Source organism: Salvelinus namaycush, chromosome 9, assembly GCF_016432855.1.
Source record: "Salvelinus namaycush isolate Seneca chromosome 9, SaNama_1.0, whole genome shotgun sequence".
NCBI classification, from domain to species: Eukaryota; Metazoa; Chordata; class Actinopteri; order Salmoniformes; family Salmonidae; genus Salvelinus; species Salvelinus namaycush.
Window position 1 is genome coordinate 50,404,463 of NC_052315.1, and position 19,068 is coordinate 50,423,530.

Genomic DNA, 19,068 nt, shown 5'->3' on the forward strand with positions numbered 1-19,068 from the left:
CCTGAACTTATTTAGGCTTGCCATAACAAAGGGGTTGAATACTTAAGACCTAAGACATTTCACCTTTTCATTTAATTCATTTGTAAAAATGTCTAAAAACCATATGGGCTATTGTGTGTAGACCAGTGACAAAATCTCAATTTTAATTCAGGCTGTAACAACAAAATGCAGAAAAAGTCAAGGGGTGTGAATACTTTATGAAGGCACTGTACATTTCTGATTAAATTAAATGTTTATTTGGCTTAATTTCATCCATGACACATAACCTACTATGTATGCATCAAAAGATTGAGAAGATCATACCAAGAATTTAGAAAACAACATGGCACTCACAAAAGCATCAGTATGAGATGCTCTGGCCTGCACCAATAACACTTGTGTGGAGAGTGCCGACATAATTCAGTTAAACAATTTGCTTGTCGAATGCACTGTGAGTGGAGATCTGAAAACAAAACTAGCCGTTACAATATAGCCAGCTAGTTAAGTATTAAACATGGCTGTAGTAGGTGCTACAAATCTATTTCAACGGACAAGCATGTCATTCTCTCCTAATGCCTGTCAGATTTCATATTGACCAATGCACGTTGGGGTAAACAGCTTCAGAAATTACATTTACGGGTACAACTATCATGTCGTGGGTAACGGTATTCCTCAACATGTTAGCTATCCATCTATCTAGCTAGGCAAATTAACTACTTGCAAATAGCTGAGCGATATGTAAAGATTTGCCAAAAAGCATGGCAACAGATTCTGGCAAGCTACATCAAGTACATTACTGGGTCTGTGTTCCCACCCATCCAGGACATCTACTTGAAACGGTGCCTGAGGAAGTCCTGCAGCATAATCAAGGACCCCACACCCCAGCCATGAGCTGTTTACTCCCTTACCGTCTGGCAGACGTATCTGAGCATGAGGTCTGATACCAACAGGCTCAGAGACAGTTTATATCTACAAGCCATCAAGCTGCTCGACCCTTAAACTGGATTGACCACCTGCACATACTCTCCACACCCACGCAATGTAAATACTTGGCCCCCAATTCCCCCCATTCGCTGATACATGTCTAACGTTAGCTAAATATTGTACTACAAATTGTGCCTTCCTGTATTATACTAAAATGTTTATTCTACTTCCATTTACTTGTTCCTATTGTTATATTTTATTATATTGTATTGTTGTTGCATTGTCGAGAAGGAGCATGCAAGTACGAATTTCGTTGTATCCTGTACATACGACTAATACAACTTGAAACGTATGTCTGACTGGCTGGGACGAGTTCAATATTTTGGCTGGGCAGAATGAACTAGCTAGCTACATTACAAGCTAACGTTAGGTTGCTAGTTACAGTAACATAATGAACATTGCTGGCAGAGCCCCACTCGCAACTAGTTAGCGCGCTAATATTTCGGAAAAAAGCTTAGTTAGAAAACTAGATTTTGTTGGAATCAAATAACGGTACAAATGTGTTGCACACGTCTTAAACATCAATGCAGTTAGCTTGCTATGTTAAACTAAAACTGATGCCATTGCAAACGTCAGCTGACAACGTCAAGCTAACGTGGCTAGTAACAGTAACGTTAGCTAGTAACTTTGCTAGCTGGACCTGTCAACACGACCAAAACCCAACAACCATGTTGACTATTTACAACGACGCTTTCTCACCAACCAGTGTAATGTGGAGCAAATATATAAGTTACGACATTGCATTAAGCTGGCATGTGTACAAAATAAGACTCTACCGTTACCTGACATTCAAAAAAAGCTATTTCATCTGCACCACAGCCAGGCCCAGACAACGCAGCAGTGAGCGGAATGAAGTCTGTCTGAGTGAACATCAAAGATCGAACTCTCCTTTATTAGCTAGCTAAGAAGCAGAACAATGAATACTGGCTTTTTAAAAATTACCTGTGGTCTATCTGGTAGGCAAAATTGTGTTAGCTATTTAGATGGAGCCGATATTCGATCATTTCTTTCTCCAGTCCAAGCTTTGAAAACGCCTCCAAGGGCGGGGAACCAGAGGGAGGGTCATAACTAGAGTAACGTACCACAACCACAAATGGCTAAACCCCGCCTTTTTCTACCATTCTCTTCGTTCAAATATGATTTTAAACCTAAACCTAACCTTAACCCTAACCTTAACCACATTGCTAACATTATGCCCAAACCTTAAATTAAGCAGTCTTCCTAGGTAATTGTCAGTCAAAATATATTGACTTTTCGACCTCAACAATACATATATTCAGATGCCAAATCCTGCCAATATGGCAAACGCCATATGGCATATGGAATGAAAACATTTGTGAGCCCTGAAATGGTAAAGTTATAGTCAGCATGAGCATGGTCTCAACTCTCTTCTGTCTATTTCATCGCCAGTGTTTCCCTAACTGTCCCTACCTGCCCTGAGGTCAGCTTGGTGCTCTACTGTATCCAGTCCTCCCCTGCCCCATCCTTCCTTTTCTCTGCCTTCCACCCTTGCCCGCCTCCTGTTTCTTGCCCTGGCTTGCTCCAGCCTTGATCTTTGGCCCATGATGCCCTCTTTCTGGGGCTATAGACCTGACACAGGACATACTGCCTTGTCTTCACAATTTGGATTATTGTTTGACCTGGTTGGCCTACACTATTTATTATATTCATGTTAAAGGGATACTTCAGGATTTTGGAAATGCATGCTAGCAGTTACCATAGACGTCCAGACATTGCGCTAACGCTAGTTAGCAATTACGCTGACTCTAGTTAGCAACTTCTTTCAAACTGAACCTAAAATGGTACGGTATCCGCAAATTCATCTGACTGGGGAAGTAGATAAAGGGCTTCATTACCAAAATTATGAAGTATCCCTTCAATGTATTTGACTAGGGACAGATACAATAAAAACATTTACACATTGAATAACAGTCAGATACCTTGCACCATCACACTTTAGGTTGAACTAATTTCCAGTGCAGTGCAGAGAGTAATATTCTAGTGATTATGCTATTTCCAAGGATGATGATATTCTGAGTTCTTTTAGGAATTCTGTGACAAATGAATTTAAATGTAGAAAGCATTACAGTACATACAGTTGAGGATTCCACTGATTGACTTATACAGCATAGACTATAATATATTCCTATGGTATACACAGTAACAATATGCTGTAAACTTGTTAAACCAAATGTCAGTTTGTGTACTTGCATATTGGCGTATGTATCAATGAAAAGATGGAGAGGACAATGATTTCCATGACAAGACAATGGCTTACCTTGCTTCCATCTTCTGATCTTGCCTCATTGTATAATATTTAAAAACATGGAATATAATAAATGTTGCATGTTGTCAGAACAACAGGAACCAAATGAATGGATTAATTAGTGGAAACAGCATACTGTACTCATCAAGTTCAGGGTTGTCAGACACTTTGGAGCCAAGGGAGATAGTTGGATGCCCTGAAGAGAGAGCTATTGCCTTTTAAAATGTAATATATGTACAGTACCAGTCAAAAGTTTGGATACACCTACTCATTCAAGGGTTTTTCTTGATTTTTGCTATTTTCTACATTTTAGAATAATAGTGAATACATCAAAACTTTGAAATAACATATATGGAATCATGTAGTAACAAAAAAAGTGTTAAACAAATCAAAATATATTTTATATTTTACATTCTTCAAAGTAGCCACCCTTTGCCTTGATGACAGCTTTGCACACTCTTGGCATTCTCTCAACCAGCTTCATGAGGTAGTCACCTAGAATGCTTTTCAAACAGTCTTGAAGGAGTTCCCAGATATGCTGAGCACTTGTTTGCTGCTTTTCCTTCACTCTGCAGTCCAACTCATTCCAAACCATCTCAATTGGGTTGAGGTCGGGTGATTGTGGAGGCCAGATCATCTGATGCAGCACTCCATCACTCTCCTTCTTAGTCAAATAGCCCTTACAAGCCTGGAGGTGTGTTTTGGGTCATTGTCCTGTTGAAAAACAAATTATAGTCCCACTAAGCGCAAACCAGATGGTCGCTGCAGAATGCTGTGGTAGCCATGCTGGTTAAGTGTGCCTTGGATTCTAAATAAATCACTGACAGTCTGGGAACCAAACATACAGAGATCATCCGTTCACCTACTCTGCGTCTCACAAAGACCCAGCGGTTGGAACAAAACATCTCAAATATGTACTCATCATACCAAGGGACAGATTTCTACCAGTCTAATGTCCATTGCTCGTCTTTCTTGGGCCAAGCAAGTCTCTTCTTATTATTGGTGTCCTTCAGTAGTGGTTACTTGAAATCTGTGAAGCATTTGTTTGGGCAGCAATTTCTGAGGTGCAGTTAACACTAATGAACTTATCCTCTGCAGCAGAGGTAACTCCTGTGGTGGTCCTCATGAGAGCCAGTTTCATCATAGCGCTTGATAATTTTTGCGACTGCACTTGAAGAAACTTTCAAAGTTCTTGAAATTTCCCGCATTGACTGACCTTCATGTCTTAGAGTAATGATGGACTGTCGTTTCTCTTTGATTATTTGAGCTGTTCTTGCCATAATATGGACTTGGTCTTTTACCAAATAGGGCTATCTTCTGTATACCACCCCTAATGTATCTTGTCACAACATAACTGATTGTCTCAAATGCATTAAGAAGAAAAGAAATTCCACAAATTAACTTTTAAGAAGGCACACCTGTTAATTGAAATGCATTCCAGGTGACTACCTCATGAAGCTGGTTGAAAGAATGCCAAGAGTGTGCAAAGATGTTATCAAGGCAAAGAGTGACTACTTTGAAGAATCTCAAATCTAAAATATGTTTGGATTTATTTAACACTTTTTTGGTTACTGCATGATTCCATACGTGTTATTTCATAGTTTTGATGTCTTCACTATTATTCTACAATGTAGCAAATAGTAAAAATAAAGAAAAACCCTTGAATGAGTAGGCGTGTCCAAACGTGTGACTGGTACTGTATATATTTGTTAACTTTTTTGTATGTTATGCTTTATTTATACAGGTGAGTCACTGAGTTAAGAATCTATTTTCCATACCTGACAACTATTCACAGAACAGAGGAGTGGGTTTGTGACAGGGGGAGTGGGTTATCGATACAGTATTTGTTTCCCGTTGTTCTGACAACATGCAAAATGTATTTGTCTTTGATTTCTTTGAACTAATACAATAACCTCCATTGGTGAGGTCATCGCATTATATGTAAAGAAATCAAGACAAATACATTTTGCATGTGGTCAGAACAACGGGAATCAAATACTGTAGATGCAAAAGTGGAAACATCGTATCCATAAGGTATAACACGACAGACACATTGGGGCCAAAGAGAGAAAGAGTTGGGTGCCCTGAAGAGACAGAGAAGTAGTAGATATTCCTAACATTGATGCCACAGAATACTATTTTTATTTGATGTATTTGACATGTAAACAAATACATTCAAAATTGTGTAATGTACTATAATATAATTGTGTTATTAATAACCATTAATGAACCATTCTATAATTATCCTAAAATGATCCTTAAATGTAATTGTTATTTTATTATAGGTGTCACCTTCCTTCTCCTCATTCACAGTGCCGAGACACGTAATATCATTTCTGCTTTCCTCTGTAAAACAGTTGGCCTAAAGACATAGCAATCGCTGGAATTTTTTTAATATAGTTGATGATGAGTCAACATCATAAACACCCCCTCGGTTATGCAGGCATTCAAATAACTGAGTGCCTTACATTTTCCAAAGACCCACTCCTTTTTGGCTAATCTACCAGACATTTTGATTTAATATTTTCTAGAGAATGTGGCGTTGAGAGGAGTGGCCTCTCAGTCCTCTCTGTATGATAGTCAGGGTGAACCTGCTCATGCCATTGACCAGGACAATAACCAAGACTATCAAGCAAGGTCCTGTAGCAGCACTTCATGGCAAACTTTCCCAGATGTGTTGTCATCTCCCAAATCCGACCAGGAAAGACCGAAAATGTCCAGTGTAATTAGATGGAGGGTCGCTACATCATTGTGGTCATTCCTGGAAAGGACAACCTGCTCATGCTATGTGAGGTGGGGGTATATGCCACTCCTGCAGGTAATAGCCCATGACTGTCTTCACTGTTCATCTTCATTAGACAGTTGAACTCATATTGACCGTTTCAATCTTTTACAGAGATATGTACGTTTACAGAGATATGCATTGGCCCTGTCAAATACATTTAATAAAGTAAAGGAAACATTTTTGGTATTGTGGTAAGATTCCCTGCATGCTATGTCAGTGAGTGTACCCGTGTCAAGAGTGAAATATTGGAAACTCTCTCTCTGTTTCAGACACACCCACCTCTGTGTCCTCCACTCAACCTTCCAAAATCTTTTCTCCTCTCTTCCCCAATATCCACTCCTCTTCCTTCTTCTTCAACCAGTGCTTCAACTCCCCCATCTTCTCCCACAACCGCTCTCCTGCCCAGCACCCCTCCTCCACTTCCTTCTTACAGTGTCCTCTTGAGGGGGAGGAAGGTGACAGTGGTGACGAAGAAGCTGTGTTTGTCCGACGATCTGTTCTACTGTAGGGATTACTATGGGGACCTGCTCTATGTCCGCAGCAAGGAGGAACAGAGAGCGGTGGGGGATCTGCTGCGGCGCAGCGACCTGCCCTCCCTCACCCCCCACTGTGGCTGGGCCTTCTGTATTTACAGATGTGATGAGAACCTATTTGCCACACCCTGATGAAGGCTATTGGAAATGTTGGTAATAAATCCACAAGCAAGGAGAGATGAGTGTGCACATTTTTTTTTTCATTCTATGACCCTATGCAGGTACATCATGACAGACAGGAGGTGCTGGATGACCGGGGACCACATGGACTACAGACACTGGGAGGGAGTCACACCCCCTAAGAAGGACTTCTCGAATCCTTGTGGAGCGATGACCAATGGGGGAGGCTTCCTATGGGTGGAGCTGCGCTACGATGACCATCACAACTTCCTCTGCTACTCAGGTGAAGATGACAGAAATGCACTGCCTTACCGCCCCATGGTCACTCAGTGAACCTCAACAAACCTCTTTTCATCCTGTGTTTCAAATGACTTACTGTACCTCCAATACTTTAACTATGTGTTATGATGCTGTGTCTGAATGTTTAGTACCAAGATACCACGATTCCAAAACCCCTGTCTCATCATCCTCCTGAGTAACATCTCTCCTTTTCACTCCCTCTCTCAGATGCAGCACATAAAGATGCCTCATACAGATGCTTCAAAATGTAGATAATAGAGAGATAATAATAGAGAGAGATCAATTCCAATGTATTTATAAAGCCCTTTTTACATCAGCAGATGTCACAAAGTGCTTATACAGAAACCCAGCCTAAAACCCCAAAGATCAAGGCTTTTTGTGAATCCTTTGTCTCTCTCTCCCTCAGGTGCTGAGGAAGGGGTCAAAAGAGTGTGGTTCTACAGCACCTACAGAGACAAACGGCCAGAGACAGGGTCTGTGGAAAGATAGTCCATCCACTGATTCAACCGGTAGTGGAGATGTTTTGTGTTGTCTTTAACTAAACGTGGCCCTTAATTTAAATGTTAATATGACAACGGCAAAGGACGGTTTTGTGGTTGAAATTAGACCATTGAGGCTACTCAGGCCAACATACTTCATATCTTGATGTATTGCATATACGGACTGCTTTAATAAATGTGTAATAAGCTATTTGAATTATTGTCCATTACATTAATAGTTCATCAATCACTTATTGTCCATTACATCAATAGACCCATGATTGTTGCATTCTGTTTGGGTGTTACACTAGGAACCTTTCAGTGAATACCGATGTTCCATGGGGGTTTAGTTGATAAAACCCCAAACAGCCGGTACTGTTTCCCATGGAAACGAAATCTGTGCCGAAACCTACCAAGGCTAGATCGTCACAGTAACATGAACATGCAATGTCAGCTGTAAAATTCAAGTAGTGAATACATTAAAATATCAACATATAACCTTAGAATTACGGACCCTGCAATGTGCACGAAAATGAATCCTGATCGTTTCAACCCTACCCTCTCAGTTGATGAGTACCTTGGTGAGTAGCTAACGTTAGCTAACCAGGCAGCAGAGCCGTCAGGCCTATGGGTAGAGATATGCTGCTCTGCGTTACAGTTCTTTGTTAGCTAGCAACACCTGCATAAAAGGACACCAATATTGCTTGACCCAATGCTAAATAATAGTTTGTAGCTACTCACCCTCTCTCCTCTGGCAGCTGAGAGCAACGTGCTTTTCTACCTGAACGATGCTGTGACCCAGCTTCTGGAACACAAGGAGGAATACACCCAGTTTGGCATCGTCCGTTACTTTGCAGAATAGTACGTTTCTATTCTATTCTACCAGTCTGTTTCTTCAGAGCAGATCATGAACAGTGGGGTGGAATACGTTTCCCTGCCACGTTCCTCAAATCAAGTAATCTTATATCAAAGTTTTTACATTGTAGCTACAGTGTAGGTATGTAGGTAGATATACATTCTTACGTTAAACTACTTATAGCCATCTCCTGTTTATGGATTATTATTATGTTTTTGTCAAATAACTGGACCTTATGTTGTATTTCACTTCCTTTGTGATTGGTTGACAGCTTTAGCAGTGTGAAGAACGGCAACCATGTACTGTTCAGAGAGTTCGGCTACATCAAGGCCACAGCTCATAACAGGGCCTCCTTCATCCGCGTCCTCTGGAGGTGCTTCCGACAGATCGGGAAGAATGGAGGTAGGCCTAATGAGTGTGTGTGTGTGTCTGTATGTGTGATGAGGTAACACTGTCTTTGAACATTTGGAAAATGTGAAAACAATTGAGTGAAAAAGTGACGATTAAAAACACAATGCTTATGGAATTATACTCTAGCTTCAGCTTCCTGCAAGGACCTCCTGTGTGTGTGTCAAATCAAAATCAAATTTTATTTGTCACATGCGCCGAATACAACAGGTGTAGATCTTACAGTGAAATGCTTACTTACAAGCCCTTAACCAACAATGCAGTTTTAAGAAAAATAAGTGTTAAGTAAAAAATAAAATACAAAAAAATAAAAGCAGCAGTAAAGTAACAGTAGCGAGGCTATATACAGGGTTACCGGTACAGAGTCAATGTGAGGGGGCACCGGTTAGTTGAGGTAATTGAGGTAATACGTACATGTAGGTAGAATTAAAGTGACTATGCATAGATAATAAACAGAGAGTTGCAGCAGCGTAAAATAGTCTGGGTAGCCATGTCAAATCAAATCAAATCAAATTGTATTTGTCACATACACATGGTTAGCAGATGTTAATGCGAGTGTAGCGAAATGCTTGTGCTTCTAGACAATGCAGTAATAACCAACGAGTAATCTAACCTAACAATTCCACAACTACTACCGTATACACACAAGTGTAAAGGGATAAAGAATATGTACATAAAGATATATGAATGAGTGATGGTACAGAACGGCATAGGCAAGATGCAGTAGATGGTATAGAGTACAGTATATACATATGAGATGAGTAATGTAGGGTATATAAACATAAAGTGGCATAGTTTAAAGTGGCTAGTGATACATGTATTACATAAAGATGGCAAGATGCAGTAGATGATATAGAGTACAATATATACATATACATATGAGATGAGTAATGTAGGGTATGTAAACATTATATTAAGTGGCATTGTTTAAAGTAGCTAGTGATACATTTTTACATAGATTTCCATCAATTCCCATTATTAAAGTGGCTGGAGTTGAGTCAGTATGTTGGCAGCAGCCACTAAATGTTAGTGGTGGCTGTTAAACAGTCTGATGGCCTTGAGATAGAAGCTGTTTTTCAGTCTCTCGGTCCCTGCTTTGATGCACCTGTACTGACCTAGCCTTCTGGATGATAGCGGGGTGAACAGGCAGTGGCTTGGGTGGTTGTTGTCCTTGATGATCTTTATGACCTTCCTGTGACATCGGGTGGTGTAGGTGTCCTGGGAGGGCAGGTAGTTTGCCCCCGGTGATGCGTTGTGCAGACCTCACTACCCTCTGGAGAGCCTTGTGGGCGGAGCAGTTGCCGTACCAGGCGGTGATACAGCCCGACAGGATGCTCTCGATTGTGCATCTGTAGAAGTTTGTGAGTGCTTTTGGTGACAAGCCGAATTTCTTCAGCCTCCTGAGGTTGAAGAGGCGCTGCTGCGCCTTCTTCACAACGCTGTCTGTGTGGGTGGACCAATTCAGTTTGTCCGTGATGTATACGCCGAGGAACTTAAAACTTACTACCCTCTCCACTACTGTCCCGTCGATGTGGATAGGGGGGTGCTCCCTCTGCTGTTTCCTGAAGTCCACAATCATCTCCTTTGTTTTGTTGACGTTGAGTGTGAGGTTATTTTCCTGACACCACACTCCGAGGGCCCTCACCTCCTCCCTGTAGGCCGTCTCGTCGTTGTTGGTAATCAAGCCTACCACTGTAGTGTCGGAAATTTGTTGATTAGCTGTTCAGGAGTCCTATGGGTTAGGGGTAGAAGCTGTTAAGAAGTCTTTTGGACCAAGACTTGGAGCTCCGGTACCGCTTGCCGTGCGGTAGTAGAGAGAACAGTCTATGAATAGGGTGGCTGGAGTCTGACAATTTTTAGGGCCTTCCTCTGACACCACCTGGTATAGTGGTCCTGGATGGCAGGAATCTTGGCCCCAGTGATGTACAGAGCCGTACGCACTACCCTCTGTAGTGCCTTGCGGTCGTGCCTTGCCATACCAGGCAGAGATGCAACCAGTCAGGATGCTCTTGATGGTGCAGCTGTAGAACTTTTTGAGGATCTGAGGACCCATGACAAATCTTTTCAGTCTCCTGAGGGGGAATAGGTTTTGTCGTGCCCTCTTCACGACTGTCTTGCTGTGTTTGGACCATGATAGTTTGTTGGTGATGTGGACACCAAGGAACTTGAAGCTCTCAACCTGCTCCACTATAGCCCCGTCGATGAGAATGGGGGCGTGCTTGGTCCTCCTTTTCCTGTAGTCCACAATCATCTCCTTTGTCTTGATCACATTGAGGGAGAGGCTGTTATCCTGGCACGACACGGCCAGGTCGCTGACCTCCTCCCTATGGTAGCCTAGTGGTTAGAGCGTTGGGCCAGTAACCAAAACGGTTGCTGGATCAAATCCCTGAGCTGACAAGGTAAACATCAGTTGTTCTGCCCCTGAGCAAGGCAGTTAACCCACTGTTCCCCAGGCGCCAAAGACGTGGATGTCGATTAAGGCAGCCTCCCGCACTTCTCTGATTCAGAGGGGTTGGGTTAAATGCGGAAGACACATTTCAGTTGAAGGCATTCAGTTGTACAACTGACTAGGTATCCCTCTTTCCCTTTAAATCGTTGTCGGTGATCAGGCCTACCACTGTTGTGTCGTCGGCAAACTTAATGATGGTGTTGGAGTCGTGCCTGGCCATGCAGTCATGAGTGAACAGGGAGTACAGGAGGGGACTGAGCACACACCCCTGAGGGGCCCCCGTGTTGAGGATCAGTGTGGTGGATGTGTTGTTACCTACTCTTACCACCTGGGGGCAGCCCGTCAGGAAGTCCTGGATCCAGTTGCAGAGGGAGGTGTTTAGTCCCAGGGTCCTTAGCTTAGTGATGAGCTTTGAGGGTACTATGTTGTTGAATGCTGAGCTGTAGTCAATGAATAGCATTCTCACATAGGTGTTCCATTTGTCCAGGTGGGAAAGGGCAGTGTGGAGTGCAATAGAGATTACATAATCTGTGGATCTGTTGGGGCGGTATGCAAATTGGAGTGGGTCTAGGGTTTCTGAGATAATGTTGTTGATGTGAGCCATGACCAGCCTTTCAAAACACTTCATGGCTACAGATGTGAGTTCTACGGGTCGGTAGTCATTTAGGCAGGTTACCTTAGTTTTCTTGGGCACAGGGACTATCTGCTTGAAGCATGTTGGTATTACAGACTCAGTCAGGGACAGGTGGTAAATGTAAGTGTAGACACTTGCCACTTGGTCAGCGCATGCTCGGAGTACATGTGAATGGTGACCTGTTTAAAGGTCTTACTCATTGGCTACGGAGAGCGTGATCACACAGTCTTCCGGAACAGCTGATGCTCTCATGCATGTTTCAGTGTTGCTTGCCTCGAAGCGAGCATAGAAGTAATTTAGGTGGTCTAGTAGGCTCGTGTTGTAGTCTGTAATAGTTTGCAAGCCCTGCCACATCCGACGAGCTTCGGAGCCGGTGTAGTACAATTTGATCTTAGTCCTGTATTGATGCTTTGCCTGTTTGAGGGTATAGCGGGATTTCTAATAAGCTTCCGGGTTAGAGTCCCGCTCCTTAAAAGCGGGAGCTCTACCCTTTAACTCAGTGTGGATGTTGCCTGTAATACATGGCTTCTGGTTGGGGTATGTACAGTCACTGTGGGGACGACGTCATCGATTCACTTATTGATGAAGTCAGTGACTGATGTGGTGTACTCCTCAATGCCATTGGTAGAATCCCGGAACATATTCCAGTGTTTGCTAGCAAAACAGTCTTGTAGTTTAGCATCTGTTTCATCTGACCACTTTTTTATTGACCAAGTCACTGGTGCTTCCTGCTTCTGCTTGTAAGCAGGAATCAGGAGGATAGAATTTTGGTCAGATTTGCCAAATGGAGTAGGCGAGGGAGAGCTTTGTACGCGTCTCTGTTTAGAGTAAAGGTGGTCTAGTGTTTTTTTCCCTCTGGTTGCACATTTAACACGCTGGTAGAAGTTAGGTAAAACAGATTTAAGTTTCCCTGCATTAAAGTCCCTGGCCACTCTGGATGAGCTTTTTCCTATTTGCTTATGGGCGTATACAGCTCCTTGAGTGCGGTCTTAGTGCCAGCATCGGTTTGTGGTGGTAAATAGACAGCTATAAAGAATATAGATTAAAACTCTCTTGGTAAATAGTGTGGTCTACAGCTTATCATGAGATACTCTACCTCAGGTGAGCAAAACCTCGTCATTGAGTTATAGAGATGAATGAATACATTTACATTTACATTTAAGTCATTTAGCAGACGCTCTTATCCAGAGCGACTTACAAGTACATACATTCATACTTTTTTTTTTTTTTTTTGTACTGGCCCCCCGTGGGATACCTCTGGTGTTGCTTGTCAGTGTTTATATATTTGATGTGCTTTTGTATGCTTGCTATAGACCTCCTGGCCATGTTGGAGTACAGCTCACTTCTGCAGCTTCTCTGTCCAGACTTCCCAGTGGAGATGGTACAACATGCAGCAAGGTCTGATTTGGCATAATTTATTGATATTGTACAATATTATGTTAATTTAGCTACATTACGTTCAGTGTGTTTTCATCTCTGTGAAATGGAATGCCAACACATGATTGTAAACATTTAAAGTATACACTATTTGTATTTATTATGGATCCCCATTAGCTGCTGCCAAGGCAGTTATACAATTTTAAATACATTACAGTACATTCACAGATTTCACAACGCACTGTGTGCCCTCAGGCCACTACTCCACTCCACATATCTACAGTACAAAATCCATGTGTACCTGTTGTGGTAAACCGTGGGGTGTTGGGTTGAGCGTGCAGAGATTGACACAGAGACAGGGAGGCTTTAGTCCGAAAAACAACTTTACTTAAGACAGAAAATAAATATATCAAAGAAATAACTCAGGTTTGCTCGGTCTTCCGTCTCTTTCTTCTCTGGTGTCCGTCTCTCTCTCTTCTCTCACGCGGTGTGCCACCGTGCTCCTTTTATTTAGCCTCCACGGTTGGTTGGCACTTTCCTCTAATTACCTCCACTTAGCTGTCAGTGTCGGGGTGCCCAGCTCCCGTATTCCCAGCAGAGGGAGCCAACGTCACCTCACGTACCTCCCCTTTATTACCATCCCCCGGGGTAGACCTCCTGGGATACCACAGTGTGTGTATAGTGCGTATGTTATCGTGTGTGTGTGTATGTGTGTGCATGTGTCTGTGCCTATGTTTGTGTTGCTTTACAGTCCCTGCTGTTCCAAAAGGCATTTCTTTTATCTGTTTTTTAAATCTAATTTTACTGCTTGAATCAGTTACTTGATGTGTAATAGAGTTCCATGTAGTCATGGCTCTATGTAGTACTGTGCACCTCCCATAGTCTGTTCTGGACTTGGGGACTGTGAAGAGATGTCTTGTGGCATGTGTTGTGGGGTGTGCATGGGTGTCCGAGCTGTGCGCCAGTAGTTCAAACAGACAGCTCGGGTGCTTTCAACATGTCAATACCTCTCATAAATACAAGTAGTGATGAAGCCAATCTCTCCTCCACTTTGAGCCAGGAGAGATTGACATGCATATTATTAATATTAGCTCTCTGTGTACATCCAAGGGCCAGCCGTGCTGCCCTGTTCTGAGCCAATTGCAATTTTCCTAATTCCTTTTTTGTGGCACCTGACCACACGACTGAACAGTAGTCCAGGTGCGACAAAACTAAGGCCTGTAGGAGCTTAACTCTTTGTTAAGTGTTGTAGCTGACATGTATTGTTGAGTCATCCTCATACATAGACACGCTGGCTTTACTCAAAGCCAGTGGCATGTCATTAGTAAAGATTGAAAAAAGTAATGAGCCTAGACAGTTGCCCTGGGGAATTCCTGATTCTACCTGGATTATGTTGGAGAGGCTTCCATTAAAGAACACCCTCTGTGTTCTGTTTGGCAGGTAACTCTTTATCCACAATATAGCAGGGGGTGTAAATCCCTAATATATACGTTTTTCCAGCAGCAGACTATGATCGATAATGTCAAAAGCCGCACTGAAGTCGAACAAAACAGCCCCCACAATCATCTTTTTATCATCAACACTATGACTATATCCAACTGATATCTCTTTCAACATAGGATAGTGCTAATGGATGATGCCATGGACTGCCTCATGTCCTTCTCGGATTTCCTCTTCTCTTTCCAAATCCAGTTCTACTTCGAAGGTAAGTACATCTGTATCAACCCACGACGAGAGAACTTTTGGTTCACCACTATGTACCTGACATGATGATCAAATCAAACTTTATTTGTCACATGCACCGAATACAACAGGTGTAGACCTTACCGTGAAATGCTTACTTACAAGTCCTTAACCAACAGTGCAGTTCATGAAAGAGTGACGAAAATATTTACCAAATAAACTAAAGTTAAAAATAATAACAAAGGGGGCCTCCCGGCCACCAGAGACTCTGGGTTCGCGCCTAGGCTCTGTCGCAGCCGGGAGGTCCGTGGGGCGACGCACAATTGGCCTAGCGTCGTCCGGGTTAGGGAGGGTTTGGCCGGTAGGGATATCCTTGTCTCATCGCGCACCAGCGACTCCTGTGGCGGGCCGGGCGCAGTGCGTGCTAACCAAGGGAGTCAGGTGCACAGTGTTTCCTCCGATGCATTGGTGTGGCTGGCTTCCGGGTTGGCTCTCCCGAGCCCGTACGGGAGTTGTAGCGATGAGACAAGATAGTAATTACTAGCAATTGGATACCACGAAAATTGGGGAGAAAAGGGGGTAAAATTAAAAAATATATAATAATAATAACAAGTAACGCAATGTATATAGTCCGTTGGCCATTTTATTAATTGTTCAGCAGTCTTATAGCTTGGGGGTAGAAGCTGTTAAGGAGCCTTTTGGTCCTAGACTTGGCGCTCCGGTACCGCTTGCCGTGCGGTAGCAGAGAGAACAGTCTTATGACTTCGGTGACTGGAGTCTTTGACAATTTTTGGGGCTTTCCTCTGACACCGCCTAGTATATAGGTCCTGGATGGCAGGAATCTTGGCCCCAGTGATGTACTGGGCCGTACGCACTACCCTCTGCAGCACCTTATGGTCAGATGCAGAGAGCAGTTGCCATACCAGGCGGTGCTGTTACATAAACTCTAATGCTAGAGCACTAGATACTTTTCAGCCTCTGACTGGGTAGACTCTAGGTTGCACAGTGTCACCTGAAATCCTGTATTCCTTTTACTTTCCACTAACAGAGTTCCTGGAGAGTATTGCTGTGATCTACCAGGACCTGCTGTCAGGGAAAAGCCCCAACACTGTGATCGTCCCAACCTCTACCTCAGTGGAACAGCTCCCCCAGGTGGCCACAGAGGAAACTGAGGCCCAGGAAGGAGTGGACTCCTCTGTCTTTGGAGAGTGCATCGAGGTGCTTTGTGAAAGGTTCAAACACAAGTAAGAAATAGTTCCATGATTACAATACATCTAAATAAATATTGTGACTAGCCTACAATGACAATATGAACAAACATTCAATGATTCTCAGGTAACACCAGCACTCGGGAGAAGATTATACCGGGGGGTCAAATTAAGTTGTATTGAACTACTAGGGTACATATCTCCTGATTAAAGATGCTCTATGTTGAAATTGCTCCACCATTTCCTGGTTGCTAAAATTCAAATAGTTTGCCTAATATCAGTTTATGTGACAAAACAAGCAAGTATAGTGTAGAGAATCATTGTACCATCTAAACAGCTTTTAAATATATTTTTCCAAACCCAAAAATGTTGTAATTTCAGCTGTTTGAAGCTGGTGTACAAAACCGAAAGTAAAGGACGCAAAAACTAAGCTTAAAAACAGGAAGTATAGAAATAGTGCCCATAGAACAGATCTACTGCATCTTAGACTTGCTTTCAATGGGAATGACAGATCTATAACACACGTTTCTATGTGAATTTGGTCAGGTCACCGAAAAATTTACATATTGCCGCTTTAAGTTAGAGTGATTTATTGATCTTGTGTGTTTCTCCATAGTCATCCTTCTACATCTGCCATTAGAGAGGTTCTGGAGCTAACACAGAGAGTGACATTCTATGGCTTTGTGATGGCTCTGGTCAGACATGAGGGCGTCAACCAGGACATTGGTGAGAACTAGCCTACTGTGTTGTTATCCATTGATAACAAAGACTATTGTTCCAATAATGAAATAGAACTACAATGCATTACAATAAATGTTCCCTACTAGGCTTTTCATTTAATCACTGTTTATCTAGTGTTTATAATTGTGAGTTGACCTTGCTAGGTGCCCTACCAAACAAGTCAGAGCTTCTCATTGACCCTGAGATGGACCAGGAAGTGGAGAAACTGTGAGTAAGCTGGAGCACATAATGTACCATAATCAAAACCTAAATTTGCCCATGTTTCTACTCCACTGTTAAAAATGGCTAATAGATCATGTTGCATGCCTTCATTGCCTTGACTATGAACCTTCAGTCACCCTCTGGTTGGAAGCTCAGTCAGTTCCGTAGTACTGTGTGTCCTCTCCTCTCAACAGGATTAAATAGTATTATATCGTAATGTGTTATTATATCTCTATGCTCTCTACAGCATTGCCCAGATCGCTATCAGTCCTACGTCCAACAGCAGCAGCAGTGTACCAGGACACAAGGAGCCCCCTAGGAAGGCCTCCCCACGCAAGTCCCTTCACCACCGCAAGAGGATCGAGATGGAGAGTGACGGATCCACCGAGGAGACAGACTCCTCAGAGAACTGAGCCTGGACTGAGGCTGACCTCCCAATGGCCCTTGGTCTCCCATTAACACACTTGTACATCCACTGACGGACTAAACTTGTCATTAACCCTGTTACAACTATAGTGTCTGTGTTACAACTGTGTACTTTAGGCGAATTTCTGTAGAACTGCTATATATCTAGTACTATGAGAACCTGTCTGATGATTGCGTTCCCTGTCTGAAAAGTGTGAAAGTTTTATTTTACAATAACGTCTCTTCAGGTTGGAGCTGTAATTCAGTGTTCCCTACCTGGTAACACGCATTCTTTCATGTAGTTATTTATGATGTGATATATCTGTATGTAATTTATGATTACCAACCCTGTATCAACTAACATAAAGATTGTTGGTGTGTGTCACAATGTCGCCCATGGCAATAATGTCTCACTGCATGGCCAGGAAGATTTTTACACCTCAGGTTACCTCTTAGCGGGTTGTTTAGAGATGGAATCATCAAGGAAAATATAAATCAGTAAGTTCAGAGAGGATGTAAACACCTTCACATTTAATGACAAGAATTGACATCCTGTGTTTTTTTTCTCTACATTGTTTTGTTTGACATTGATATCATGCAATACACACTGGGTTTGATCAAACTTACTGTAGGACATTTCATTTACAAACAGCATATTTATATTGTACAGGTATTACATCTGTCCCACAGTGCCAGGATAACCTTCTCAAATAAAAAGGAAATACATAATGTATACAGTAATCACAATAATTAGAAAATAGGCACTACTTGTGGTTTGAAAACATGATTTTAGAACACATGCCTTCTGGGTGACTTTTAAAGTGGAAAGACCACAGTGATTCCAAGATCATATTTATTAAAGTGTTTTCCTTATACAGTAATCCCACCTTACAATTTGGGCCAAAAATATTGTTTCCAAGTTACAGTAGGAGTATGGGCTCTATTAAATCATATCCGCTTTGGCCGACATCCGCATTGCAGTTGTTTTGGAGGTGTCAGAGGTGGAACTGTGCTAAGAGCTGTCAAATCCACAAGCCTAAAGCGGACATTGCCATTGGCTGTATGGAGTCACATGAATAAGAGAAAAAGAAAAGTGAATTCACCTTTTTGGTATTGGAAGATAGATGACAGGCCCTAGTCAAAGTTCATTGGTGAGAATGATGAACTGGACTTCATTTAAGACCTGTTATGATGTGATGGGGACCATTAATCCATTAATACACTTTCCCATCCAACATACATACTAACTGATTCTGAAATCAAACACAGTGTGATTTTAAAAACAGTCCACGGACACATACAGACAGATTGAAATCACTGCCTCTCTGTCTTCCTCTGTACAAAGACAAGGTTTCCAGGTGACTTGATATAGTGATCTCATATCATTTGGAATTGCTCGTAAAGCCACACATATAGAAACATATTCTATCTTGATTTTGAGTGATATTGAATTAGATCTGAAATCTGTAACTACTTTTGGGAATTTCTGTACTGTAGTGCCGGTCCTTACATTTGGCTGCACACTTTACATTTTAAAAGTACTGTATTTTTGGCCAATTACCTTTTTTTTAAGAAAGATACATGTATGCTCTTTTGGATAGGATTGGTAATGCTTTAGTTTGGGTATTTCTGTAGACATGTTTGTGCTGTGGAAACATGA

The 19,068-nt window shown here is 42.2% G+C and overlaps 2 protein-coding genes across 2 annotated transcripts in view; one reads left to right on the top strand and one right to left on the bottom strand.

Annotated features, from left to right (window-relative positions):
- The window catches only part of LOC120054161 (cytoskeleton-associated protein 5-A-like), a 38,580-nt gene extending 36,595 nt beyond the window's left edge, over positions 1-1,985 (bottom strand). Inside the window, exon 1 of the mRNA XM_039001596.1 lies at positions 1,906-1,985. The gene's annotated coding sequence lies outside the window, so the exon portion shown is untranslated. The remainder of the gene's footprint in view (positions 1-1,905) is intronic.
- A 5,856-nt stretch (positions 1,986-7,841) lies between these two features.
- Positions 7,842-18,145, top strand: c9h11orf49 (chromosome 9 C11orf49 homolog). The gene is made up of 9 exons (XM_039000666.1): positions 7,842-8,027; positions 8,205-8,307; positions 8,574-8,704; positions 13,107-13,191; positions 14,790-14,875; positions 15,902-16,097; positions 16,678-16,787; positions 16,946-17,009; positions 17,251-18,145. The coding sequence occupies exons 1-9, from the start codon at positions 7,967-7,969 to the stop codon at positions 17,414-17,416; spliced, it is 1,002 nt and encodes a 333-aa protein (XP_038856594.1). The 5' UTR covers positions 7,842-7,966; the 3' UTR covers positions 17,417-18,145.
- The last annotated feature ends 923 nt before the right edge of the window (positions 18,146-19,068 follow it).

Coding starts and splice junctions, on each gene's coding strand:
- c9h11orf49 (XM_039000666.1), top strand. CDS start 7,967: ATGTGCACGAAAATGAATCCTGATCGTTTCAACCCTACCCTCTCAGTT. Junction 8,028..8,204: donor CTCAGTTGATGAGTACCTTG/GTGAGTAGCTAA, acceptor CTCCTCTGGCAG/CTGAGAGCAACGTGCTTTTC. Junction 16,788..16,945: donor GGGCGTCAACCAGGACATTG/GTGAGAACTAGC, acceptor TGACCTTGCTAG/GTGCCCTACCAAACAAGTCA.